We start from the raw sequence: 27004 nt of genomic DNA, 5'->3' as shown, positions 1-27004 counted from the left end.
GTGAAAACTGCAACATAATACAGAGCACACATTAGTTCACCCAGGAACCAGCAGGCCTCTGTGAAAAAGATTTCAACCGGCATCAGCAGGAGACCCACAAGGAGGTCTGAGACAGCCAGGGAGAGGATGAGGAGGTTGGTGGGGCTATGGAGCTGCCTGGGGAGGAAGAATACAATCACACATAAGATTATCATCAATAGCAGTTACAGGCTTAGTATGTTTAACAATAAATTCTGTTTACATTTATTTGAATATGTAATATTATCAAGCTAGGATTTTAAAACAAAAAGCAGAAAATTCATTTAAAAGAATTTAAATCAGTGCTCCACTTCAATGACATTACTTCGCATGAATTATCATTATGGAAATATATTAGCGTAAGCTGATTACTTCTGGAGTGCCTGCTTTACATTTTGTTGAATACATCATATATTCCAGCTAGGATTTTTAGAACACAAAATTAACCGAAATATTCACATTAAAGGGCATACAATTGAAATCTATCTCAAGTGACATTACTTCACATAAACTATCATCATGAAAATATATTAGCATATGCTGAGAGTATATCTGCCTGAAGTGGGAGATGGAGATGATGACCAGCAGGTTGAGAGCTGAAGTAAGCAGAGAGATGGAGGATAGCAGAACGTAAACAAACATTGGATCAGACTGAGGCGGCGTGGGTTTTTTGCAGGAATTGTTGAAGAGCTGTGGAAAGCAGAGTTCAGTTCCATTCTCCATCATCAGAGAGAGATGGAGAGAAGCTGCCGAGTTCTGGCAGGTTTTTGACCAAGACTATCCATTATACAGTTGAGTGATGTAAGTCTTTTTCTCCCATCATCGCTCTATTACTGCGATTTTTTTTCCTCCAACAGGGACTGAAGTCCCTCCCCTCAGCCTCATCACCTCCCTCTGTAGTCTGTGCCTGTCTGTGTACACAGTTGCCTTCAGCATTGATAGGCTATTACTCATGAAGTGTAACCAATCAGTGTGGGTGGGACATTGCTCCAGACCACCCAGTGGTGACTACAGACAGCGACAGGCACCTGGATTAGAGCTGAAGTAGCACATTTTTAAATTCAATTATTAAATTAAATTTAAATTACATACAGCCAGGCAGATAATTAGTCAATCAACCATTTAGATATGAGTGACATGTTCAAATGTAGGATAACTAGCACAAGTAGAGCAGAGTCATTAAAAGGAGCTATTTGTAAGTTTTGCTATTGCTACACAGTTAATGTTAGCATGAACAGCTGTTACATACCAGTCAAGAAAGACACATTGCGAGTTCCGCATAAAACTAACTTCCTTTAGCTGTCCGGAAAAACCCATGTGTGTGTTGAACTGAGTGACAGTAATGTAGTTTATACCAGATACTAATTTAACTGTTTAACTGATTTACTGTACATAGATTCAGAGATTTACAGAGGTGCATTGCATTCATAAAAGAAAAAGATTTTTAAGTGCTTCATTATATACATATTAAAGCTCATATTCATTGTGTAGATAGGATAGACGACTAAAGCATGTTGCATCATTATGCTCTCCTTTTCAAACAGCGATGATTGATAACCACCTTAACCTTTTCTCAAAATTACAAGATCAGTACTTCATGATTACAAAATTAAGATCTCATAATTATGAGCTCTGTATAACATAAATGTCGAGAGCTTTTCCCTTATTCATCCGTATGCATGCAGTGTGCTTCTATATAAATATGTAGTTTGTTTAGTGTATCCAGAAAAGCATTTTGTTTTATGGTTTTTATTGCTGTTTAATATAAAGAAAGGACTCTCTTATTCTGAAACAACCATGGTCAAGAACGGAAAAGGCAGAGTAATATTAAAGGAAAAGGAAAAAAATAAAAAAGACAGCACTCACATTATTATGTGTTGAATTTTAAGGCCGTATAAGACATTATAGAGATAGATATTATAGATCCGGTCAAAGATGTAACAAGGTATGTTTAATTGGCTTTTATGTGAACTATCTTTACATTCTTCAAAGAGTACTGAAATACAGATATAATCCCTCTGAGATTTGGTTGCATTTAGTTATTTAACTTTTTATTTGTTTTACTTTTCTGCCTTTCTCATATGTTGGTTTATTGTGGATGCAGTTGGAATCAGTACAAATCATTTACATTAGCCCATCAGTCAAAATTGTCTTTATTGGCTGGTGTGCCGCAATCTGTTTGTTATTACAATATAAATCAAGTTCATGTTTTGTTTTCATTGAAAAACAGGCAATGTAATATTATTCCTTACTGATATACATGTATGTTTCTACATCTTCTATATCTGCATTACAAACCTGGCACAGAATCACCAGGGAAGATACAAGTGTCTGCTGACATCTGTTGGTCCAGACTTCAGGAATCTATAAAAATTGTAGTTTCCTGTATGTTCAAATTATGAATAGAAGTTGGGACTTTAAACCCATGGTATCTTTTTAGATTGAGTACACAGCAAAGACAATAAAACATCCATCACAGCCCAGATACTTCCAGACTACATCCTAAAGGTGATGTTTGGGTTAATTACTACTTAGCTACTAATTACTCAACAAAATGACCTAGTACATTTTTCTGTTCATGGTAGGGATCTCATTTCAGGCAGCATGCAGTGGCTCTCTCCAGCATGTTGGCCTCACAGGAGTCAGGCTGCAGTATCTTAAGTGTAACAATGAGTTTAACTGATTTTCTAAACCATGGATAGAAAAGGGCGTAGATAATAGGGTTCACACAGGAGTTAAAATAAAACCAAAACATTACAAAGGCTGCAGATGAAGCATTGAGCAAGATTACCTGGCTTGTGAGACTGTTACAGTAATATGGACAGAAACATATTAGAAACACAACTATGACAACACCAAGAGTCCTGGCTGCTTTCATCTCAGATTTCTTAGCAGTTACTCTCACTGAGCGCTGGAGTGTGACACCTGTAATATGGGGCCGCACAGCTTGAGCCTGAGACACAGCCACCACAAATACTCTCATATACAGAAATATGATCACAGTAATGGGGCAAATAAAGGTAAAAACAAAGTCAACAGCTCCTGTGATGTAGCTAAGGACAAGTATACACTCTCCATAGCAGGAATTCTGTGAAAAAGGTTGTCTCAGAAAGTCTTTTAAAATGAGACTGTTATATAGAACAGAGCAGATCCAACACAGACAAACACAGATTCTTGTTCTGCCCAGAGTAACTCTGGTGGTGTAACGTAGAGGGTCACAAATAGCCAAATAACGATCAATCGATATGAGCACCATATTTCCAACTGAAGAGGAGGTGATGGTGAAAACTGCAACATAATACAGAGCACACATTAGTTCACCCAGGAACCAGCAGGCCTCTGTGAAAAAGATTTCAACCGGCATCAGCAGGAGACCCACAAGGAGGTCTGAGACAGCCAGGGAGAGGATGAGGAGGTTGGTGGGGCTATGGAGCTGCCTGGGGAGGAAGAATACAATCACACATAAGATTATCATCAATAGCAGTTACAGGCTTAGTATGTTTAACAATAAATTCTGTTTACATTTAGTTGAATATGTAATATTTTCAAGCTAGGATTTTAAAACACAAAATTAACTAAAATATTCACATTAAAGGGTGCACAATTGAAATCTATCTTCAGTGACATTACTTCATCATGAAAATATATTAGCATATGCTGAGAGTATATCTGCCTGAAGTGGGAGATAGAGATGATGACCAGCAGGTTGAGAGCTGAAGTAAGCAGAGAGATGGAGGAGATCACAATATAAAAAAACATAGCATTAGACTGAGGCGGTGTGGGCTTCTTGCAGGAATTGTTGAGGAGCTGTGAAAAGCAGAGTTCAGCTCCAGTGTCCATCATCAGAGCGAGGTGGAGAGAAGCTGCATAGTTCTGGCAGCTTTTTGGAGACGACTACCCATTATACAGTTGATTTAAGTCTCCTCCCATCATCTCTCTTGCTCCATTACTCCCATCTTTTCTGTCCAATATTACATCACCTCCTTCCTTTAGTAAGTAATTTTTTCTGTTCATAGTAAAGCAGTATCTCTCTACAGCATGTTGGCCTCACAGGAGTCTGGCTGCAGTGTGTTAAATATAACAAGGGTTATGAGGTTAACTGATTTTCTAAACCACGGATAGAAAAAGGCATAGGTGATAGGGTTTAGACAGGAGTTCACATAAATCAAACTTATTACAAACGTTGCAGATGAACTCATTAAGTTATCTGGGCTTGTGAGAGCAACACAATAATATGGACAGAAACATATTAGAAACACAACAACAACAACACCAAGAGCCCTGGCTGCTTTAATCTCAGATTTCTTATCAGTTACAAAAGTGACAGCCGTAACCTGGAAGCGCATGGCACGAGCCTGAGACACAGCCACCACAAATACTCTCATGTACAGAACAACAATAACAGTAATGGGAACAATGAAAGTCAAAAAAAGATCTGTAAGTCCAGCAATGTAGGTAATGCCAAGGATACACTCTCCAGAACAGGAGTTATACCTCCCTGGTTGTTTCTTTATGATTTAGACTTTGTAAGACTATTGAACTTGTCCAACACAGACAAACACAGATCTTAACTCTTTTCTGAGTTACTTTGGTAGAATAATGCAGAGGATCACAAATAGCCACATAGCGGTCAATAGATATAAGCACCATGTTTCCTACTGAGGCAGACGTAATAATATATGCTAGATACTGATACAGAACACACATGAGGTCACAGAGGAACCAGCAGTCGTCAGTGGCCGTAATTTGAAAGGTCCTTGTCATACATCTGATTTATCTCTTTCCTTCCTGCCTACTCCTATTGCCTCACCTCCACTGCTGTTTTTGTATCCAAAGAGACAAGCACCTTGTTTTCTGTGCTCATCTTCCTCAAACTCAACCTTCATTTTTTTCTCCTTGTCTTCTAACAAAATTTTAAACTATGACGTTTTTTCTTTTCAAGTACCTGATGATCGACAGTGACTCCAAACATATTTTAGTATTGGTTATACTTGATATAAGTTCAACATGTGACATATTGGGTTATATAATTTTGGTGGATGGGCTGAAGACTTTGGTTCGTCCTCATGTCAATGTTCCATAAAGCGCAGCCCTGTCTCAGCGCACAAGTCATGACAGCACAATAGTACAAGGCCAAGTAACTTAGGCATACAATTTATTATGTTGAAATTATGTTTATTACTCTGACATATCACACTAAAGGATAGGTCCACATTTTGTCAAGTCTGTTTTAAGATGGTATTTGCATACTTATACATTGAACTTTGAACTTTGGATTCCACTTAACTAAATACTTCTTCTTACTATAATTGTACCCTATTTAATTTTCTCTCTGCGTCCCAGTCATTCTATAATGTGTGAAATTGGTTCATGAAATTCAGGTATCCGATTTCATACGGGCTACAGTACATTTTGATGTCATTCATATTTATTTTTATTATTCTGACTCCTGAGTGAGGCAACAAACATTGCAGGTAGCCTCTGCCTATTTTTCTCAATCAGCTCTGTGGTAACAACCCTAATTTTGTAAGCTCCGTGCAACAGCTGTCTGGAGAAAATGTCAATACACCTGGCCACACAACTCATGTTATTACTTTGATTATGGTTGACAGCCAGATATCTCATGCACATCGGGCTAAAACATCATTCGATCTCATTCATACCAATTTTTAGGTTGATTGATGTAGTGTAATGTAGGGTGAAGATATTGTGGCGCTCAAGGCCTTGAAAAGCCACAAAGCTGGATCATGTTTTAGCAAACACAACAAAAATGTGAAACAGTCATGACATTAATTGCACAGTAATATGAACAAACCCTAAATAGCTTCACTGTTTCAGCTAAAATAAAAAGGGAGTCATTCTAAGAGAATAATGTAGTGTAACAGACACAATGTTAAGAGATGATTTGCATGTAATAGTGACAACAATATGCAAAACTCTTTATACCCAGAGTTTTACATGTATGATTTCTTTAAATCACCAACCAACAAGTACATTTTTCTGTTCATAGTAACAGTCTCATTTCAGTGTCTCTCTACAGTATGTTGGCGTCACAGGAGTCTGGCTGCAGTATCTTCAGTATAACTATGAGCTTAACTGATTTTCTAAACCATGGGTAAAAAAATGCGTAGATGATAGGGTTTAAACAGGAGTTCACATAAATCAGACTTATTACAAACGTTGCAGATGAAGTATTCATTAAGTTATCTGGGCTAGTAAGAGCAACACAATAATATGGACAGAAACATATTAGAAACACAACAACAACAACACCAAGAGCCCTGGCTGCTTTAATCTCAGATTTCTTAGCAGTTACAAGACTGACAGCTGCAATCTGGGAGCGCATGGCACGAGCCTGAGACACAGCCACCACAAATACTCTAATGTACAGAACAACAATAACAGTAATGGGAACGATAAACGTCAAAATAAGATCAGCAAGTCCAGAAATATAATTAATCCCAATGATACACTCTCCAGAACAGGAGTTATACCTGCCTGGTTGTTTCAGGTTGTCCTTCAGATTGAGACTTTGAAGAGATATAGAACCTGTCCAACACAGACAAACACAGCCTTGAACTGTTTTCTGAGTGACTTTGGTAGAATAACGCAGAGGATCACAAATGGCAACATATCGGTCGGCAGATATAAGCACCATGTTTCCTACTGAGGCAGACGTAATAATATATGCTAGATACTGATACAGAACACACATGAGGTCACCGAGGAACCAGCAACTGTCAATGAGCATAATTTGAAAGAACATGAGGAGGCCCACGAAGAAATCTGAGACAGCCAGAGAGAGAAGGAGGAGGTTGGTGGAGTTTTGGAGTTTCCTGGAGAGAAAGACCAGCAATACATCATTTTATATGTAATATCAATTATAATTCAGATAAAAGCAAATCTGAAATTGAAGAAAGAATATTTAGGAAAAAATACTCTTTTTTTCACAGTTTGAAATCAGGCAATCACTGTTTGTGTACCACAGATTGTTAACTTTTCATTACTATCTACCAGTTTTATAATTTAGTGAAATATTTATCTACCTGAAGTGGGAGATAGAGATGATGACCAGCAGGTTGAGAGTCACAGTGAGCAGAGAAATGGAGGACACCAGAATATAAATCAGCATGGCCTCAAAGTGAGGACGTTTTGTCTTCCTGCAGGAGTTGTTGAAGAGTTGTGGAAAGCAGAGTTCAGTTCCCTCCAAGGTTTCCATCACCAGAGAGAGGAGGCTGCTGAGCTCCTGTAGCTCTTTGACCAAAGGTCTCTGTCATACATCTGATTTATCTCTTTCCTTCCTTCCTACTCCTATTGCCTCACCTCCACTGCTGTTTTTCTCCCTGAAGAGACAAGCACCTTGTTTTCTGTGCTCATCTTCCTCAAACTCAACCTTCATTTTTTTCTCCTTGTCTTCCAACAACATTTTAAGCTATGATGTTCTTTTCTTTTCAAGTACCTGATGATCGACAGTGACTCTAAACATATTTTAGTATTGGTTATACTTGATGTAAGTTCAACATGTGACACAGTGGGTTATATAATTTTGGTGGATGGGCTGAAGACTTTTGTTCATGCTCATGTCAATGTTCCATAAAGCGCAGCCCTGTCCCAGCACCTCCGTTGCTGTTTTTCTCTTTGAAGAGACAAGCACCTTGTTTTCTGTGCTCATCTTCCTCGAAGTCAGTCTTCATCCTTTCTCCCCACCTGTTTCTTCCAACATTTCCTGGTATGATGTTTTGCCTTCTTTCTATTTTCCTCAGTCTTCTTTGCACTTCAGAATTGTTGATAATTTTTCCATCAAATTGACAGTAAGAAGTTTAGGTCAACCCTAGTACATGTCTGGACCGCCTATGCTGAAATCCTGATTTTATAACCACAAAGTCGTCTGACAAAAACACCAAACACATAGATTAAAGACAAAGACTTGACTGTTATTTCACCTGTATTTACTGTAAAATGATCACTCAGAGAGAAAGTTAGAAGAGACAGACTTTCTGTCTTTTTAAAGTTATTTCTCAGGCTTTTGCGCTGCACCAAGTTAGCCACTGGGGGGCCCTGAGACCGACTATCTTTCTTATTTCATCTCTTATGCTGATTACAGACAGAACGCAACTTGCGCTGCACTCACCGTCAAACTGTCCTATCGTGGTGCAAGCTATTAGAAACAATGGGTTTCAGAGCGCAGCAGTGCCGTTGCCGCGTTCTGTCTGTAAGCTGCTTTATACAGAGAACAGGCTCCGTCTGTGACCCACAATAGTTTAGCCTGCATTAACTTCAACCCCAGAATGTAACAGATGTTTATTGGAGACAGGTCTTTATGTCTAACTCCCTCTGTTCGATATGTAGAATTTGGTCATAGCAGTATTTCAGTGCAAATCCTCTTTTTGAGTTGCTCCCGTTTTGCTGTGTTAAAGTTACTGCATTATGTGTTAATACAAACTGGGAAGTAATCCTTTATGTCTTAACAGGGCTTTTATAGCTTTGCTGCAATAAGTGTATCATCTCATTTCCGCTTGCTGGTTTATCTTGTTGTTTACATGCTATTCAGATCTGCTAGTTTCTTTAGCTCAGCAGTTACCGATGGCATTTTTCTCTCCCGCCCCCTCTCCTGCTCTCTCTGCTTGGTGTGTCTTATGTTTAGTCATCTCTCTGTCTCCTTTAATAATAATGATACATGTAGTGAAAGTAGTTTATTTGTTGTAATGGAGGCTCAGTGTATTGGAAGCTCTCCTCTGCTTCCCTGCAGTTCCTGAGCAGCCGGGAAACCAGAGCGATTTATTTGGAACACAATCTTATAAAAAAAAACAGGTAGTTAAATGAGCAACCACTGTCCCGCTCTGTGCCTCCGGAAGTCAACAACTATTTCATTGGTTTCATTACTCGTGTCGATCAGTAGGTTGTTTGTAGAGTACCACTCTGACAGCTTCTGGACCTCGTCTCTGTATTAGATCATAATATGCTCTTTTATTGTTTTCTTCGAACATGAGTATTTGATAACAGTAATTACATTTAATGCCTTTATTCAGATAGGGACAGTGAGAGAGTGACAGGAAAGTTGGGGAGAGAGAGGGGATGACATGCAGCAAAGGGCCATGGGTCAGACTCGAACCCATGGCCGCTGCAGTAAGGACTGAGCCTAAGTGGTACGCGCTCTACGTGCTCTGCCAGTTGAGCCACAGGTGAAGTAACATTTCCAGTTAACTATTTACAACATAAAACAGTACATAGCCAAAGATTCACTCCTTCTCTGTTCTTAGTATCAGCCACTAACAGCTGTTTCTGTTAGAAGGAGTAACAGTCAGTCGGGGCCTTTTCATGGGATCAACTCAGCTGACACATGACCTGTCCTGATTCAACTTTAGGGTCTGCTAAGGCAAAGAAGGGTCTTTTATTTTGAAAAAAGGAGGGAATTCTTGGTTTCATGAAGAAAGCACTGACCACACTCACCAGAGAGATAACAGTAGCAGACGTGTTACTCTACCACCAAAAGTGTTGCTATACTAACAATATCTGCACCACACACACACACACACACACACACACACACACATGCGCGCGCACTTCGACCTGACTTGACACAAGCCTGTGAGACTGGATTTGGATCAAGCAAATTTAACAAAACAAACATCCACCTGCAGCTAATGGCTCTCTCATGACTCGCTCTCATCAAAGTTTCACACCTTGTTGTATTAATGTCAGATGACTCTAATCTCAGGGGGATTGTTCCAATCAGAGGTGTTAAGAAAAACATCTGTGTTTCAAAGCAAACACATGACGTAAAATCCACACATCACCACATGATGCGAAATCTTGAACGTAACACATGATGTAGTCTCTCTTGACAATACCAATGATTAACCACAGCACTCAGTAAGTACATTTATAATAAATTAATAATAACTACATTTCCATGTAGTTATAAAAAAAATTGGTGTCTCTTCGTTTCTTACTTGGGAAGTGATCATAATTAACCATATAACAGTTTTATTTAGTTCATTCATGTACTGCCTCATGTTAGAGGAGAAAAAAAGCTTTTACAAGACTTCAATGTCAATAAATATTTCTGGATTTTCAGATGATCACAACTGTCTTGGAGTGATATAATGTGTTCATCCTGTGTGGCCTCTTCCGTCACTGCAGCCTCATATCCATGCTGCATAAAGGTTAAATTCTTCAAATCAACAAACAGCAGCAGATGTTTTCATGTGTCTTTACTGTGACAGAAATAATGAGTGTGAGAGAGCCAGTGTCTCCCTCTCCTGTCCATTGTCAGCATTGCACCTAAAATATAATCAGTGGGAGCAGCTATACATTCATGCATTTTATGTTGTAGGCCTCAAATCTGTGTATTGTCAGATACACAACCATCATGTTAACACTGGGCCTCATATTTAAAATGAGGCCCAAATGTTTTAAGGGTTGTCCTTTATATTTTCTATTGATGAAATATGTTGAGGCGAAATAAAAGCTACCCTAAAACAGACATAAGTACAACAGAACATTCAAATATCAAGACAAAACAAATGAAATAGTAACTACATGTCATGGTGAATACACTTACTACCGTGTTCAAAGGCAGCAGGAATGGAGGTGGCTCTTTATTTTTGTTTTATTCGGGGATATTTAAGGGCAGAACACCCAGACTTATAGTAGGAGTTTGGCTCATTGCAGGGTTCACCCTTCTTCCCACTCCTCCAGATTCTAATGGAGGAGGCCCATCCCCTGTGTGATGAGGGCTTCTGGATCAGGGGCCATGATGGGCATGGTGGGAGACATGCCCATCATTACCTGTAAAGCCCTAAAGTGCTGCTACAGACTGGACCGAAATAGCAATGTGAATTATACAGTATATAAAATAAAGTACATTGGCTACACAATGGAAATAAACAAAAGTTAAATCAACATTTATAGTGCAAATATAAAGGACATGGACTTCAGGTATCATTGGGAAAAAAAGGACAATGTAAAAGGACAATTTATGGTGAAGAGCAGTTCTAGGGGCTTTATATCCGATTCATTAATTTTTCTCTTTGCCCATTTATCCTCATGTTCTCTCTTTCCCAGGTGTTGCCTTTTGATTACTAAATATATTTTCCGCAACAAAATTATTGAAAAAATTAATAATAAATTGTACATATTCATATATATACATATATATGTATGTGTGTGTATATATGTCCTATTTAATGGATAATATTATGTTGCTGCTGTAAAAGCAGAGATGAACACAGTAGCAGAATCATCATTGCTTTAGACAGTCTTTGTCTCACCCTGCTGTTTAGCTTCAGTATTACAAGAGTTTTCATCACATCCACAAAAACAGAGTGAGAGTTTGATACGATGACACCAGTTGCATGAAATAGCACCCCAAGGGTCGGGGTGTCCATGTTTTCCCTCAGCGGTGGTTAAAAGACACGGGTCAGCTACCCGCAGAAAATGCCGAGAGGTGAATCCGCTGTCAGAGGAGCTTTCCTCATTTCCACATAGGTGCAGTTGTCAGGTTCTCTGTTGTTGCTCTGAAACACAAGACCAGAAAATTTACAGATTTCTTAGGTTTTTCTTTTCTTTCATATGTAGTTCATTAAGTATAAACAAGCGTCCAATATTATAAACTGTTTTTGTACCTCTGATATGCAGACAGTCAAAGGCCTTAAAATGTAGCTAGTTGTTGTAGCTTCTACAGTTAAAGTTTTATTTAGTTCAAAACAGTAGAAGAAATGGCGAATAAACTGAATAAACAGAAATAAAGTGAGAGAGTAAGAGTTTATAAATGACATAACACAATTTAGATCAGTTTAATTTAGATCTCACATCATTAACCCTTCTTCCAAATGTGGCCTTGAAATTAGAGGGATAGAAATGAGAGGTAGATTAATTTATTTACATAAATAAGTATATGTATATGGACCAATGTGCAAGGGTGTTTAGGTGAATTATGGAGTCTGATTGCACCAGTCGGGAATGATCCAACCCCAGGTGCTTTTCAGTAAGTTGTTTTGTAGTATTGCTACACACACAACCAGACAAGCAGATACCAACACATATGACAAGTAAGAGAAACCATAAGTCAGACAGACATACAGTCATCCTGAATCTGATGTAGACGCAGGTGATGACAGAGCTGTAGAGTATTATCAGAGCCAGCAGACCAATCAGAATCCAGATGAGTTGATAACCCACAAGATGAGAAGGGGGAGGAGGAGGAGGAGGAGAGAGAGAGGGAGGTACGTAGTCCTCTGTTTTGTTTTGACCTGACAAAAACAAAGCAAGGTTATTTCCTGTTTTTGGTGGTTTACACACCAACACAGTGCCCATTTGTTTGGCCGTCATATCCTTTACATTTAGCACACAACACACAGTCCCCAGTTGAGTTTCAGCAGTGAACTGAGAGAAGAATGTGGTTGGATATCCTACATCATCACTAGAGAGTGAATATTTAGTATAAGATACAAATAAATTATTAAAGCCCTCAAGAACATGGTTTCAATCTTGACTATTTTGCAGGAAATAAACTATAAATTAATACATTTGAAATTTGATTCAGATGTAGGTAAATCCTGATTTGTGCACAAAAATACAGACCTTTCCGGCAGAGCCACCACAAACCAGTGAGAGGAGCTCAGAGAAAACAGCACAAACAGAAATGTTTCATGTGAATGTTAATTTTCTGGCAGCTTACACCAAATAAATCAAACTCTGTGTCTGTAAATAAGTGCTGCACCCCAAGCTATGATTGGACTCTTGATTGTTCTTGATTGTAAGTGCATCTCAAAAAAAAAGAGAAACAGCTCCCTTCACACCTACTTCTGAGGTGCAAGGAGAAAGGAAAAAATCCAAAGAGGTCAAAACTCCATCAACACTTGAAGTAAACGCAGGAACTTTATTAGACCGATGTGTTTCAGCTTGACCCTGATGAAGGCCGCAAGCCGAAACATACCGGTCTAATAAAGTTCTTCTCTTTACTGCTAGTGTTGCTGGAGCTTTGACCTCTTTGATACGGAGGCTGTGCGATGCCAAAATGTTGTACTGCCATGTTAGAATGAGGCGGATCCTGAGTTGCTCTGCTGCCACCACCCTTGTTAATCTCCTCTCTATCCTGGCGAGCTAGTTGTGACGGGGGATGACCATGCTGGTACTGGGTAGAGGGTCTATCACTGGCAAGTCACCACAACAACTCAAAATGTGTGTTTGCATCATTTCTACATTTGGTTGTTCAGTAAGCAAAAGGTCAGTAACTGTGTCAGTAAGTTCACATCAAATATAACCTTGTCATGTAACTTTGAAAGATGTTTAAAATGTTGTATTGCGTTGGTTTGGTTGCCAATAGTTTTTGGACATCAAACAACCTCTATGGCACAGAGAAATAACATACGTCAGGCTTTGGATCTTAGAGAGGCTTAGACATACCTGCCCGCAGTTGGGTTGGTGTTCCTCTCTTGGTGTTGTCTAGTGGACCGGTTTTCACCGTGAACTCACACTCGTATGCCACTTTCGTGGCCTCTGGCCCGATGTTGAGTAAGATGAAAAGGAACTTGTTGGGATTCTCTTGATACATGACAGTGTTCTTACAGCCTGTATTTCCCTTCTGGCAGAGCATCAACCGTTCAACTCCGCCTTGTCTGAGAGTAGACAAAGATACGTGAGACAGAGTGCATCTACCAGCTAGACCAAGTCTTTAGTCCTCAGTCAGGTTAGTTAATGAATTAAAGGAATAATTCAGCATTTTGGGAAATGCACTTATTTGCTTTATTGTCAAGAGTCAGATGAAAAGACTGATAACACTCAGGGCCAAGAAACAGTCCCACGTATAACCTCCCATTAACCAGCAGTCTGCCATTTTTACACTTTTGTGCAGACTAAACAAACAACGCATAACATGTTAATCGGTGAGCTTTGGAGGTGCTGATAGGCAGATTTTCTTGCCTTTGGACAGAGCGGCACCAGCTGTTGCCCCGAGTTGTGTGAAGTGTGTTAATGGGTTAAAAGGGGGGCAGTGCACCTCACACATACTACAGGTATAAACAGCTAACTACTTGGCCTGTCGTCAGGACTGTTTGTGGCAGTAAAGGTCCATGGGCTTCATGCCGTGGGGACAAAAAGAGATCTTTGCAAAATGTAATTTCAATTCAGCCAGTAGTTGTTCGACTGCTCATATGTTTGTTTGTTTGTTTGTTTGTTTGTTTGTCAGCAGGAATACACAAAAAGCACTGAATCAATTTGCACCAAACTTGGTGGAGGGATGGGGAGTGGGTCAAGGAAGAACTCATTAAATTCAAGTGTGGATCCAGTTAAAGGGTTGGATCCAGTACTTTTTTTTTTTTATTACTTTCCTTAACATTGCAAGGTACTAGGTGGCATTTTTCGACATTTTCGAAATTTCTCAGGAAATAATATTTGGATCTTGATCTAAAAAAAATCACACTTATTAATGGTGTTGATACATATGTGTTTGTACAATGTGGTGCAGATGTTTGGCCTTGGCCTAGCACTGTTATTCTAATTATGTATTTACCCAGTTAAAGGTACAACACTCTGCTTAGGACAGGAAGTGCAAAAAAAAGAGAGTCACAGACACTGATAGCGTAGAGACACAAAGAAGTTCGAAAAATAACACAAATACCAGAATACATACAATGAGACGCGGTTGAGTCGAACATCTTTAACAGAACTGACGTTTGCTTTGTGCTCACAGCTGATAGTGGCTGATCCATCCGGGTTTATAGTCTGATACTGCGGCTGAATCACCTTAAAACCTGATGAATGAAAAAGATCCAGCAACTCCCTGAAAATACTTCATGGAGCCCTTTTCTTTTACTAGGCTGAACATTGTTGAAAGTTATTCTCCATTCTGTTAATACACAGACTGTATCAGTAATAAAATATCTACAAATTCTCTCACAATAAAAAAATATGGAAACATCTGCACTTGGATAAAATGCAAATGAAAACCAATATTTCATTTGATCATCATTATTGGTTATATTGTTATTATTATAATACAGTAAATAAATATAAAAAATAAAATCTAGTAAATTCCTTTAGACAGTAGGTGATAAAATGGAGAGGTCTACCTTGACTTGGGTGGAAGCTGAAGCTCAGATAAACTGTGAGGATGATGAAGATGTTGAAGCTGTAAGTTGTCATCTCAGCCTTTATGCTCCTTCTCACACCGTGGTAAGAAAAAACCTTGAAGGACCTAATTTCAGTACAGCAACTGACACCGACTGACACTTACATCACAATCACAAACAGCTCATTCTGATACTTAGCTGACGATAAAGGAAATTCTGAGGTTGGGCTCAATGAGTCTGTTTCCACAGTACCTGCTCCCCTTATCTACTGCCAATCAAACTGCTTTTGTTTCTCTAGTGTCTATGGGAGACAGTATTTCCTGTGCATAACACTTGCCATGCAAGTAATAATTTTCTTCATTCCTTTGAAGGCTAACAAATGTTTCACACCATAACCCAACCTATGCACGCTACATATACAAGTTATGGTGTGAGTGATGTCATACGTTTGTGGTGTGAGAATTTCCTTCTGTGGAAGGAACACAATCTACAAGTTAGAGGCACAAAATTGGTGTTTAACATTTTTAAGTTCATATGCAGTTGTATGCAGGCCTTTTTTTAAGAAGGTGTTGTTCATAAAACACCTATAATTAGATGCTCATTTATATACTCTATGGATATCCAAAGGGGTCATCAACACTAAAAGCAACACTGACTTTAAATGTCCTGCCTTAAAATGATGCCACTATAGTACATTTAAGAGCATCTTTAAACCAAAAACCCTCTTTTTGGGATTCTTTTTTCAATTAATATAATGAGGAAATGATAGTTTGGTAAATTAGTCACAAAATGTGGATACTTATCTTTGCCTAACCTTAACCAAAGTCCTGAACTTGGTAAGACCATCTTCTCTCTGTAAGAGCTCCCCCCTATGATTCATGTGCATCAATGCAGTTTGTACCCAAGACAAAAATGTTGCCATTGAGCAAAATCAAGCCAGTGATTACATTTCCCTACAAAAAATAATTAAGAAAACAATTAGTTGTGTATAAATGTTATTTCTAGTAGACAAGGTTTATAATTATCAAGTGGTGGTCTGTGTAGCACATACTTTATTTGTTATAATTCTTGAGTGTGTCTTGTTGTACAGTTTGTGCATTTAAAAAGTCTTCTCCCCCTTGGATTTGTTTGTGTTTTGTTCTACAAGATTACAACTTTACACAGTGGATGTAGTTGAAATGTTTTAGTCTTCACCAATGAGACTTCTGCCTCCAGCCTACTGGAAATACTGAGGTTGGTACAGAGCAGCGGTAGAAGTATTCACATCCTTTATTAAAAGTAACAATACTGCAATATGAAATTACTCTAGTATAAGTAAAACTCTTGCATTCAAAAGCATCTATACTCAGATATGGCTGCAACATTCAAACCATGATTGATTGGTATTAAGTAAACATTCCCCACATCATTACACCACCACCAGTAGCCTGCACTGTTGACACAGGGCAGGTAGGGTCCATGGATTCAGACTCTGACCCTACCATCTGCTCCCTCTGCAGAGATGTTAAGCAGCCCAGGTTATGTTTTTACAGTCTTCAACTGTCCAACTTCATTGAGCTTGTGTCCACTGCCGCCTCAAGTTTCCGGTCTTGGTGATGGGACAGAAACCTGACGTGGTCCTCTGCTGTTGTAGTCCATCAACCTCAAGGTTGGATGTGTGTCAGTAAAACTCAAAAGACTCGAGAGGAGATTAGCAGTTTCAGAAACACTCAAATTAGCCCCCCAACAATCCTGCCACAGTCAAAGTCACATTCTGATGTTTGATGTGAACATTGAACATTTATCTGTATCTGCATGATTTAATGTAGGGCTGAACGATATGCAAAAAAACATCCTGTTATTATTTTTGCAGATATTGCGATATGAGTCACAATTTCAGTTTTTCAATGAAGATTTTTAAAAATGATGATAATGTGATTTCTATTTGGCCATGTACCAAGCAAACATGTTGACTTGTGTTTGGAGAATATAATTTGTAGCCTGTGGCATCTCTGCGGCAGCACAACGCTTATGGTGCTAACAATGCACAACAATGGTGTCACACATATCAACTTCTGCGATTATATTTCGATTAATTGTGCAGCCCAAATTTTATGCATTGCACTGCTTGCCACATGATTGGCTGATTGGATAATTGCTTGAATAAGCAGGTGTACAGGTGTTCCTAATAGAGTTCTCAGTGAGCGTATGTGTTAGTGTATATGCTGTTTGTAAATTGTAAAGAAGTAGAAAGTACAATTTTTGTCTCTGAACTTGTGTGTATAAAGTTTAAGTAGATAATAGTCAAGTGAACGACAAGAAACAACAAGTGAATTTTAATGAGGATTTAGGAAAAAAACTGTCACTGCTGTATATTTTCAGTTTCTTTGAAAAAAGAATGAACCCTTTGATTGAATAAAGGTTGACTGGAGTCAGCAGTGTGTCCACATCCTGTTTTTCAGAGTTTGCGCTTCTTTGCAATCTTTGTTGTGCAACACACACACACACACTCACCAATACCAGCATTATTTCTGTCTGCTGATTGGTCAATATCTGAGCCCCCTCTTTGAGGGATGGGATCAGTTAAGTCAGTGTCCTTCTTTTGAAAACACTCACTGTGTTTTCTCGTAAGTGTAGTTGTTGCATCTGTATGATGATGAGTGCAGTTGATGTACATAAGTTTCTATGGCCAGGAAACTCAAGTAAAACTGAATCAGCGACTGTGTTACAGCAGAATCGTCTTGGCTTCTTAAAGGTTTTTTATTCTTACCCACACCAATGTTGAGCAGTGCTGGGGGAGGTAACCATTAATGAGTACTTTTTTTAGCCATGCTACTTTCGTGGCTTCATGGATGGAAATGTTGGTCAATTGGTCAGTCCTACACTTCGGTCTAGACTGAAAGACTTTGGTGGACTTTAAACTTGTGATTTTGAGTGAAATGTTTCAACAACTATGAGATGGATTACCACAAAATTTGGTACAAATATTTATGTTCCCCACAGGATGAACTGTAGGAACTTTGGTGATTGTGATTTTTTATCAAGTGCCATAATCATGTCAAAATTTTACTTTGTCCAATACTAAAGTAAATACATGCAAAACTAGTGTTCCCATCAGCCTCAGATGTACTTTATGTCACACCCTTTTTACACCAAAATTAGCAGATATAAGCATAAGGTTAAAATGCAAGTAAAGCTGCTAATAAAAGCTAATTGACCCCTTTTCCACTGTCAGTCGAGTTTGCCTTTCTGTTCGGACTCAGGACACACACAACTGCAAGGAGCGATGTCATCACATGCACTTACAGAGCACACACACAGACGCAGTGGAGGAAGAGTGAGCTGCTAGCTGCCATGCAAACTGGTAAAACAGACCCGTCACATCTCATCTTGGGTTGGTGCTCCTCTAAAAGTGTTGGAGCCTCCTTGTGAGACACTTCGATTGGTAATTGTGTGTTTTTAAACTTATTTTGAGGCTGCAGGTCACTCTTTCATCCTGTAGCTCAGTGTAGCTGCTGTGTTTCGGTTAAACAGCACCCTGCTGGGCAGGTGACAGGTGCTTCTACAGAATGTCAATTGTTCCCTTTTCTATTGCCAACAAAAAGCTGATGTTAGCGGGTCTTAGCAGGTTTTCTGACCAGTGGAAAAAGGGCTGTAGTTTGGTTCAGGAGGTAGAGAGGGTCGTCCAGCTCCCAATGTTCAGACCAGCACTTTGCGTTGTAGCTCACTGTGTGTGAGTGTGAACAAGGGGCAGCGATTTAAATAAAAGCACTATGCACTGTATATAGAGCCATTTATGATAAACATGGTAAAAAAAAAAAAAAGTATATGTGCTCAACATCAGCATGTTAACATCGTCTGCATGCTGATGTTAGCATTTAGCACAGAGCACTGCTCTGCGTATGAACAGCCTCACAGAGCTGCTGCAATAGGGTCCTGACAGAATGCTTCCTCAGAAGTGCTTGTTGGGCCATCGATCCAACATTCACACCCTTCACGTTATCATTGGTCAGCTGTGTGGAAGCGTGAAAGGAGACGGGGTTTGAAGGCAAGGCAAGGCAAATTTATTTGTAAAGCACCATCAGACAGAAGGAGAAAGAGTTATTCAGAGGCATGGAATAATTAAAAACCCTCTTTATTGCTCTTTCTGTCACTTTTCATGTGAACAATTGATACTATGAATGTCCCTCAGCAGAGACTGTCTGAACATGTGTGCCAGTTTTCTCATATATCACATTTCCCATGACAGTTAGAGAAACTGACATACTTGAGGTAAAAACCCAGAGACAGGAAACGAATGCACACTGAGAGTAAGCATGGCTAGAGTACAGCCAGTGAGTCACAGACCTGAAAGTCTTGTCAGCAACATAACTAGGGCAAATTTTATCAGTTGAAAAACACACCACAAATTAAATTATTATTCTCAATTTATCTCAAGCTGATTCTGAGGAAGTGGTTCACATGTTTATCTCAAACTGGCTGCAGCTGCTGCTCTTTGCTTCATTAACCAGACAAACAATAGGAAATTTGAAAAAAAAAAAAAAAAAAATTAAGCAGTCCTCACACGCAAAACCAAACATGTTACTCCACAGTTCAAATCACTTCATCGGCTTCCAGTAACATACAAAATAAAATCTACTGTATATATCTGACCAGATCTGGTGAGGGTGGTTTCACATACTTTGAAATCTGAAAACCTCTTCATTTTTTTTGGATGATAAGTATTTGCTGTATATGTTTGTGTGTGTCTCTGTGAATTATGTTTCTTGGCTTTCGCCCTGATGAGCTGTGGGTAACATTTTGTGACATTTCTTCCACTAAATTGTACGGTATTGATAATTTTGCTATAAACTAGTTGTGTGGCAAAACAAAGTGGGTTAGTGGAGTTTTTTCTGAATGTGGCGCCTGAGAAAAGATCCTGTAATCAACATGGTTCATCCTCTGGGGAATTTGAATGTGCTCTGTAAATATTATTATACAGCACAGTCTGTTATATTTGTGTACAGTTGCAAATTCTGGCCTGATGGTGGAGCTAGAGCAATGTTTATTTCAAGGCTCATATCTGGCGTGTTTGATTAACAACTTGAAAAATCAACAATTTGCATGTTTATCAATCAGAATCAATAAGACAGGCCTGTTTATTAGAAAATGTTAATAATTTTGAATTATGTTATTATTATTATTATTATTATTATTATTATTATTATGTATCATAACTGTTAGAAAACTTTTGTTTAACATTCATACTTCATCACTACTTGCCTATAACTAATAATGCCAACTCTGTCCATCAAGTGGTTCTTACACTTGTTCCACAACTTCAGATCTACAATTAAACCCTTAAATCTTTTTTTTTTTTTTTGCTGCCACAATCACATTTAAATCACTCTGTTTATCTTCATATTGTGACGTTGAAATATGAAAAGAAGACACAAGAAAACACAACTGATTCTGGATTGAGGTTTTGGAACTTAATGGTCCATCCCTGATGTTTCGATTTATCCGCAATTAAAAAAAAATTATACAAAAGTACAATTAAAGTTAAGAAACTTTACTTAAATGAAATATCCATCATGAATATTTGCTGTACATTGCAATGGCAACAAAATATACAGTAATTCAAACATATTCAACAGATGCAAAGCATTGCATTTTCTTAACTGGAGCATTTAGCCAACATAAACATAATTCTGTTTTTAATCAAACATCAAGCCTTTCCAGCTGCAGCACCTATAGGCGCCTCAGCAACTCAACTCAGTGGAAACATAATCAAAGCTACAGCTTTTTTTTAATATAATTTGAGTTTACAACAACGTAAACATAAAATATGCACTGACACCCAAATGTCATTTCGGTATTCTTCTGTAGCTTTGGTTAAAAAGAAGAACCTCAATCATAACAGATTGATATTTCATAAATGGCCAATACTGACCCTACCGCTCACTCTGCATTCAAAATACATGGTATTCTAATGCCATTCAGTGCTAAGTGGACTCTTGTGTTTTTCATGCCATGTCGTCACATGAAAATGCAACAGCATCCACCTTGTAAGGCCCACCATGCACAGATCTGACGATCTCCCTCCTCCCTTGTTGACACTGGACAGACTGCAAATGAAAAACACACAGATTTAGATTCAGTCAACAACAGAGGAGAATAAGCTTTTAAAAACTGCCACAGGTGCTATTAATACTGCTATTGGTCAGATTAATATGGTAAGGTTTTGGGGGAAACCTTATATAGCCCCCAGGTTTACTGTTTTTAGTAATCTGACTAAACATCGGTTCATTTTGGTATTTGCTCTGCATTCGCTGAAATAATCATACTATAATATAACTACTACTGTTTTATACTGTTGCGATTACTACTACCACTGTTACAGTACCAAAATGTATTCATCAATGTAGGTTAACTAATATTTATTTCCAGCACCCGCACACTTTCACACAGTTCAATAGACAAAAACTGATACAATCATATTTTCTGGAGTAATAAATGGCTACTTTTTACAAACCAATGACAATATTTAATTACTTTAAAGAGAAAGAGGCCTGCACTGTGCCTTTTTGTATTCAAGTGTGGTTATTTGAATGCTGTGAGAACACAAGTACAGTATGGTATTACAGTTAAGGGTGGGGAAGTTTTTTGCAGTACACTAGTGGCTTAGTCTTAACCGCAGGCTGGATGACTGTTCTTGTGTGTTTGTAGGCTGGTGGGAGGGGATAGAGGGTGTGATTCAGGATTGTTTTAAATCTTAATAAGTCACACCCATTAGGGGAAACTGTTACTACTGCTAGTACTACATGAATAAGATAATAACAGGAAAATGCAGAAATATAATACAGTAAATACACTTTAATTTAATAACACAAATCAATCATAACATGAATAAAGATAAAATGATAATGCTGACCTGGAAGTAGATAATGATGATGAGGACAATAATGACCAGTAACACCAGTACAACCACAGGAATACTGACTGGTGCTATCCTCTCATCACCCTCATCGTCCTCCTCTTCACCCCCTGGTGTGCAATCGCTGTCTGAGGCCCCTCCAGAGGACAGTGAGGGTTATCTGTAGTCAGAGGGAAAGTAAGACTCAAAAAGAGGCAGAAACATGTGCATTGTGGGTAATCCTGCAGTGTGAGTGTGTGATTATCCTGTGCGAGCATCTCACCTAACACATGAATGAGTGTGCCGTTGCCTGTGAGCCGCAGGTACGGTGGTGGGTACAAGACCTCTATCCCACAGCGATACACATCTGTGTCTGTGGCTTTCAGTCCAGACACTGTCACCTCCACAGCGCCCTCCCTCAGCGTAACAGAGCACTGCACCTAACAGGACACATCAAACCAGAGTTTCTTCACTTTCTCAGGACAATTTTCACACTTTTTATTCCTCGTGATTCCAGCAGTCATCATGTTTCCGCTCATTTGACTGCTGTTTTCAAAAGCAAGTAGGAAAATTATTTAGACATGATTTCAAACAATGACAAAATTTATAATTCTTCACAATCACTGAAAAAAACAAAACAATATCAACAGGATTGTCACCGATTCTCTTTGAGGGGTGAAAGGAACACTGGTATGTTTTTTTATATACATTTTTATATATTACACCACATTTATGAAATACTTTATATAAAACATGTACTTTTTTATTTTTTATGCCACATCATTTGCATGGATGCATATTTTTTTCCTCTGTTAGATTACTTTTTGTTCTTAATAGACTTGAATACAATGGAAAATACTAACTTGGACAAAAATTGTGTTTAAATGTATGATTCCCATCTTTTGTAGCAAGAAGCAGAAAGAGAAAATATGGAAATTAAATTGAATTGAGATAAAATAATATCCATCCAATGTCCACAGACAGGCTGAACGATATGCAAGAAAAATATCATATTGCAGTTATTTTGGCAAAGACATTGTGATTGTGAAATCGACATTGTGAGCGATATGAGTCACGATTTCAATTGGAATGGTTAGTTTTATATTTCATTTTCATTGAAAAAATATGACGATGTGAATGATTATGATGTGATTTTTGTACAAAACAAAAGCAAGTATGGCGTTAATGTGGATATTGCACTTGGCCATATTGCGATTTCGGTAATAGTTCAATTAGTGGTTCAGCCCTACCTCTTCCTCATTCTCCACACCCGTCTGTCCGTGATCTTGGAAGTTGGGGACGGACGAGCAGAGCTTCTGGGTGCCGTGGAGGCCTTTCAGCAGAGACACACGGACCTCCTCTGGGTTGGGGTAAGGGTATTGACGCTTTTGATCATTGGATGGTTGATTCAGGTGGAAGGAAGGTTGGGGTTCGATGAAGCACTGGACCTGTGCCGTACCATTGATGCTCACCACTCTGTAGGGCTGGATCACCTTCACAGCTGACAGACAAAAAAGGAAGGTTAGGTGGAGATAGTTCAGAAATGGACCAGTGAAGCTCAGCAGATGAAGCAGGTGATCCATCAACATCAGTCAGGAGAAGGCCATGTATAGAATTTTTTTCTTTTTACATGCAAAAGAAAGATGGATTTTACAACCATGGAGGGGGAGAATATGAACACTCTTTCATTGCTCAATTTCCTGATAGTGCCTACAGGGGGAAAATTTTATTTTTAAAGCTCCCATACAGTCTGACGGTCTCTGTCCATGTGTTTGATTATAGATCAGGTCTAGGTTCTATATTAATACTGTGAAAGTATCAAAGCCTCAGTCCACAGAGAAATGCACACAGCCTGTATTCAGAAGCTGAGCTTTAAAACCAGCCGTCAGGACTTCTGGAACTTTGTGATGTCACAACAAAGCAGTCACCAAGCCCCGCCCACCTGAAACCACCATTCAAACCTTGCAGGATTTGGTTTTGTCTCAATGTTAATCTGAAATCTGCTATATTTTTATAGGATCACTCAGAAAACAGTCCCCCAATCAGAGGAGAGGCTCAGAGCCTCCTCTCTTCTGATTGGCTCACAGGCCCGTTGTTACTAGAGCTCCAGAGAGAAGCCTGAGAGGAGAAGTGAAACTACACTGAGATGGTTTTTGGCTCTTAAAACCACAAATATATCTTCTTATGGATCAACTTCAAAAAAACACAGAAGAAGAAGAAAATATGGGTGGATGGAGAATGTTTCTCCTTTGGAAAGTTATTTAATTAACAGCATTAATGATACTAAAGATCATGTTAAGTGTAAGGAGGAGTTTGTTGTAGCTGAGAATTGGTAATAATTTAGCATTTAGTATTTTTTTTTCTGGTGTCAGGCTTGGTAGTAAATGTGTTAGTTCATGGGATGGTGTATATACATACGCCTTATTTCAGGACACTTTTTGTTTCATGTCTATGTAATTTAATCTTTTCATGTGTTATCAAAGGCTGTTTTAGTCAGTAGAGATATGATGTGGCATGAAATGAGATGAAAAGCAAAAAAAAGAAAATGTAAATGACCTAAGACACTGACTTGTTCACAATTTAGTGAGACCAGGCTGACAAACTTTCCATAACCTTACACTTTGTGAGTTCACACAGAGATGTCGACAATGGAAAATGTTCACTGAGAGTTCAAATGTCATTACATCATATTAATTGAAAATATAATTACTTTACTTTACTGATTACTCAACAGTAGAGGTGATTCATTTCACCAATTAGCATACCTCTGTCAGAGATGCTCACCGAAAAAAACCTTAAAGCCTTCGCACCCACATGGAGACATTAAAAAGCAAAACATTGCGGGTTGACTGCAGCTCTGCAGAAGTTATGTCCCGACAGTGAAGCTGTGGAGATCACACATGCTAAATAAAACCAAGAGATTGCTTAATGTAGGCTAAACAGTGGCTAGCCAGCTCAGCGAACACGTTCCATCTTCCAGCATCTTTTAGATATCAACCCGACCATCCAACTCAGACAGCAAACAGCAGCAGCTTTAACCATAATGTACATGCAACCACTGGAAAAAAATCGTTATTACAGCATTAACTTTGGTCTTTCACAGACATAGCCACTGAATTGCGGTGTTTGAAGAGCTTTCAGGTTTTCATTCGATTACAAGATCTTGAATTGATTCAACTGCACTGCTGTCGTGTTGTGGTGAACAGCAGTTTGACGAGGTAGGAAAGTGTCATGAGCTTTTTCCACCATTTTTTTTTCCACCTGTGAATGCTTTAGATGGAAGGGGCTTAAAGAAATATTTTTGAAAAATGTGCTTATAGCTAAATCGATACCACTCTTGCTCCTGTGCAGTGAATATAATATATCCAGCAGTCAGTTAGCTTAGCTTAGCATAAAGACTGAAAATGTGAGAAACAGCTAGTCTGGCTCTGTCCAAAGTAGACAGGCACAACACTTTTTAACTTCCAAAATGGTTGGTGCAAACAAACAAGATCTATCGTGCTTGTATGCAAACTTCGAAAAAGCTTTACACAGAGCCATGCTAACTGTTTCCCCCTGTTTCCAGTCGTTGTGCTAAGCTAAGCTATTGCCACTGGCTCCACCTAAACCAGTAGAGACCAGTATCAATCTTCTTATTTAACTTCCAGCTAAGAAATAAGCAAATTTCCCAAAATGTCATATTATTCCTTAAACAATGTATTTTTAGTAATATCTACTCATATCAACATTTACTATATGAATAAAATCTGAATGGTCATTTATTCAGCGCCAAATTAAAGAAGGCTGGTCCTAATGGACAGCATGTCCCTGCGTCTTCTGCTCTCATAAAACTGGTTCACTCCAAGATCACATGCATTTCACTGTTTAAACAGAAGAAATGTATTTTATAAAAATATGAAAAATAATATGTGTGAACTCTAGCTGGAAATTAGCCCATAAGTAATCTCTTACTTCTCAGGAGGAGGTCTGGCTTTCAGCTCAAATGTTATGAAAAGAGTTTTAATCAGTAACACTTTAACTGTGTAAACAAGACCTGATTAGTGATCAGGTCGTGTTAACACAGTTAATCTTAAATCTGTTGTTCAGTTGAGGATTAGAAACTGTGTCACCTCTAAAGTCAGTATTTGAGTTTCCACAGAAGGTCCTGCAAACCTGTCAAATGACAGTTTGTCAAGTCTGTTCTTGGTTTCTTGACTGTTTAGTATTAACTCTGGACTGTGCGAAAAGTGTATACAAAAATCACCATCATCACATGAGTAAAAGTCTGTTTACACTCACCACTCCACACAGGCAGGCAGAAGCTGAGGACTGTCAACACAGTCAATCCCATCACACAGTGTGTCAGGAACATCCTACAGTATCTCACACTTTTACTCTGGTGAGCACACACGTTCACACGGAAAATAAATTTCTTTCAAATACAGCAAAAACAGTGAAACTCGCCTTTATAGTCTAGCTTTTCTCTCAGCTGTCATGGAAAGTGTGCGCCAGCACAGGAAATGACGATGGTGTTGTGCCGGTAAAAGACAGATGGCAATTTTTGAACGATTGTGGTTCTGCAGGAAAGCTGAGTGGTTTTATTAAACTGGTTTAATCTAAGCAAAAATGAAAAAATGATAGACAGTTACACTGCACCAAAGCAAAACAGCTCTCAACAATCTTCCAAATGTTTCCATCCACACAAGTTCTTTCATTCAGAATGTGGAGTGAAGTAAATGTGTTTTCATCTTTTGCCCTATTCAGATGTTTCAGTCGGTTGATTCAAGAATGTCCTTAAAACAGTTTGATGAGTGTCAGAAACGAGAAATTAATTAAAACTATTGAGATACGACTTGTGGAAAAAAACATAACGAGACTCAAACGACTTGTTCATATGGAAATTCTGCATCGTTTAAATTTAATTTAAATTCCAGGGCATCACCCTGCTGAATTTTCCTTGCAAGATTTAAAGTGCCATTAAAGTCTTTATATAGGGAATATTAAGAGTTTTTGATTGAACAATGACTTTAGTTTGATTTCCTGTCTTCATGAATGTGTC

At 38.6% G+C, this 27004-nt stretch overlaps 5 protein-coding genes and 1 pseudogene across 7 annotated transcripts in view; all 6 read right to left on the bottom strand.

Moving 5' to 3' along the window:
- LOC111645870 (trace amine-associated receptor 13c-like) overlaps nucleotides 1–741 on the bottom strand; it is a 1327-nt gene extending 586 nt beyond the window's left edge. The window contains exons 1-2 of the mRNA XM_087170750.1: nucleotides 575–741; nucleotides 1–156 (exon numbers count right to left, since the gene is read on the bottom strand). The exon at nucleotides 1–156 is cut by the window's left edge and continues 586 nt beyond it. Coding sequence (XP_087026876.1) covers nucleotides 1–156; nucleotides 575–741 — 323 coding nt within the window. The remainder of the gene's footprint in view (nucleotides 157–574) is intronic.
- Nucleotides 742–2192: 1451 nt separating this feature from the next.
- On the bottom strand, nucleotides 2193–3875 carry LOC111645888 (trace amine-associated receptor 13c-like). Its single transcript, XM_023395220.1, has 2 exons — nucleotides 3692–3875; nucleotides 2193–3455 (listed from the first exon to the last, which is right to left on the bottom strand). Exons 1-2 carry the CDS (start codon nucleotides 3859–3861, stop codon nucleotides 2609–2611), a joined length of 1017 nt encoding a protein of 338 aa, XP_023250988.1. The 5' UTR covers nucleotides 3862–3875; the 3' UTR covers nucleotides 2193–2608.
- Nucleotides 3876–4049: 174 nt separating this feature from the next.
- On the bottom strand, nucleotides 4050–4725 carry LOC147817435 (trace amine-associated receptor 13c-like; annotated as a pseudogene).
- Nucleotides 4726–6052: 1327 nt separating this feature from the next.
- LOC111645819 (trace amine-associated receptor 13c-like) lies at nucleotides 6053–7252 on the bottom strand. 3 transcript variants are annotated; one of them, XM_023395127.2, is made up of 2 exons: nucleotides 7065–7252; nucleotides 6053–6854 (listed from the first exon to the last, which is right to left on the bottom strand). In XM_023395127.2, the coding sequence occupies exons 1-2, from the start codon at nucleotides 7235–7237 to the stop codon at nucleotides 6053–6055; spliced, it is 975 nt and encodes a 324-aa protein (XP_023250895.1). In that variant the 5' UTR covers nucleotides 7238–7252. The 3 variants fall into 3 exon arrangements, with proteins under 3 accessions (XP_023250895.1, XP_087026877.1, XP_087026878.1); XM_087170751.1 differs by having other exon boundaries at nucleotides 6053–6855; nucleotides 7159–7237; XM_087170752.1 differs by having other exon boundaries at nucleotides 6053–6840; nucleotides 7165–7237.
- A 2965-nt stretch (nucleotides 7253–10217) lies between these two features.
- Nucleotides 10218–15439, bottom strand: LOC111645812 (uncharacterized). Its single transcript, XM_023395121.2, has 5 exons — nucleotides 15093–15439; nucleotides 14654–14774; nucleotides 13429–13640; nucleotides 12103–12272; nucleotides 10218–11537 (listed from the first exon to the last, which is right to left on the bottom strand). The coding sequence occupies exons 1-5, from the start codon at nucleotides 15163–15165 to the stop codon at nucleotides 11445–11447; spliced, it is 669 nt and encodes a 222-aa protein (XP_023250889.1). The 5' UTR covers nucleotides 15166–15439; the 3' UTR covers nucleotides 10218–11444.
- A 5088-nt stretch (nucleotides 15440–20527) lies between these two features.
- cd28 (CD28 molecule) lies at nucleotides 20528–26421 on the bottom strand. Its single transcript, XM_023395193.2, is given in 6 exon segments — nucleotides 20528–21178; nucleotides 21985–22094; nucleotides 22097–22147; nucleotides 22250–22406; nucleotides 23217–23467; nucleotides 26245–26421. Coding segments are annotated over 6 exon segments (744 nt in total). The 5' UTR covers nucleotides 26318–26421; the 3' UTR covers nucleotides 20528–21076.
- Between the last annotated feature and the right edge of the window lie 583 nt (nucleotides 26422–27004).

The sequence above is a fragment of the Seriola lalandi genome, unplaced genomic scaffold (assembly GCF_002814215.2).
Source record: "Seriola lalandi dorsalis isolate HSWRI2012SDOR001 ecotype SW California unplaced genomic scaffold, Sedor1 jcf7180002054958, whole genome shotgun sequence".
Taxonomy (NCBI): domain Eukaryota; kingdom Metazoa; phylum Chordata; class Actinopteri; order Carangiformes; family Carangidae; genus Seriola; species Seriola lalandi.
The sequence above is the reverse complement of the archived record's forward strand: the minus strand, read 5'-3'. Positions and strand labels throughout refer to the sequence as shown.

What these genes read in the sequence shown, in the direction of transcription:
- LOC111645888 (XM_023395220.1), bottom strand. Translation starts at nt 3,861, where the DNA reads ATGATGGACACTGGAGCTGAACTCTGCTTTTCACAGCTCCTCAACAAT. An exon ending in ATCTCTATCTCCCACTTCAG is followed by an intron (nt 3,456 to 3,691) that starts GCAGATATACTC and finishes CTTCCTCCCCAG; the next exon opens with GCAGCTCCATAGCCCCACCA.
- LOC111645819 (XM_023395127.2), bottom strand. Translation starts at nt 7,237, where the DNA reads ATGGAAACCTTGGAGGGAACTGAACTCTGCTTTCCACAACTCTTCAAC. An exon ending in ATCTCTATCTCCCACTTCAG is followed by an intron (nt 6,855 to 7,064) that starts GTAGATAAATAT and finishes CTTTCTCTCCAG; the next exon opens with GAAACTCCAAAACTCCACCA.
- LOC111645812 (XM_023395121.2), bottom strand. Translation starts at nt 15,165, where the DNA reads ATGACAACTTACAGCTTCAACATCTTCATCATCCTCACAGTTTATCTG. An exon ending in CAGCTTCCACCCAAGTCAAG is followed by an intron (nt 14,775 to 15,092) that starts GTAGACCTCTCC and finishes TTCATTCATCAG; the next exon opens with GTTTTAAGGTGATTCAGCCG. An exon ending in ACATCAGATTCAGGATGACT is followed by an intron (nt 11,538 to 12,102) that starts GTATGTCTGTCT and finishes CTTGTGTTTCAG; the next exon opens with AGCAACAACAGAGAACCTGA.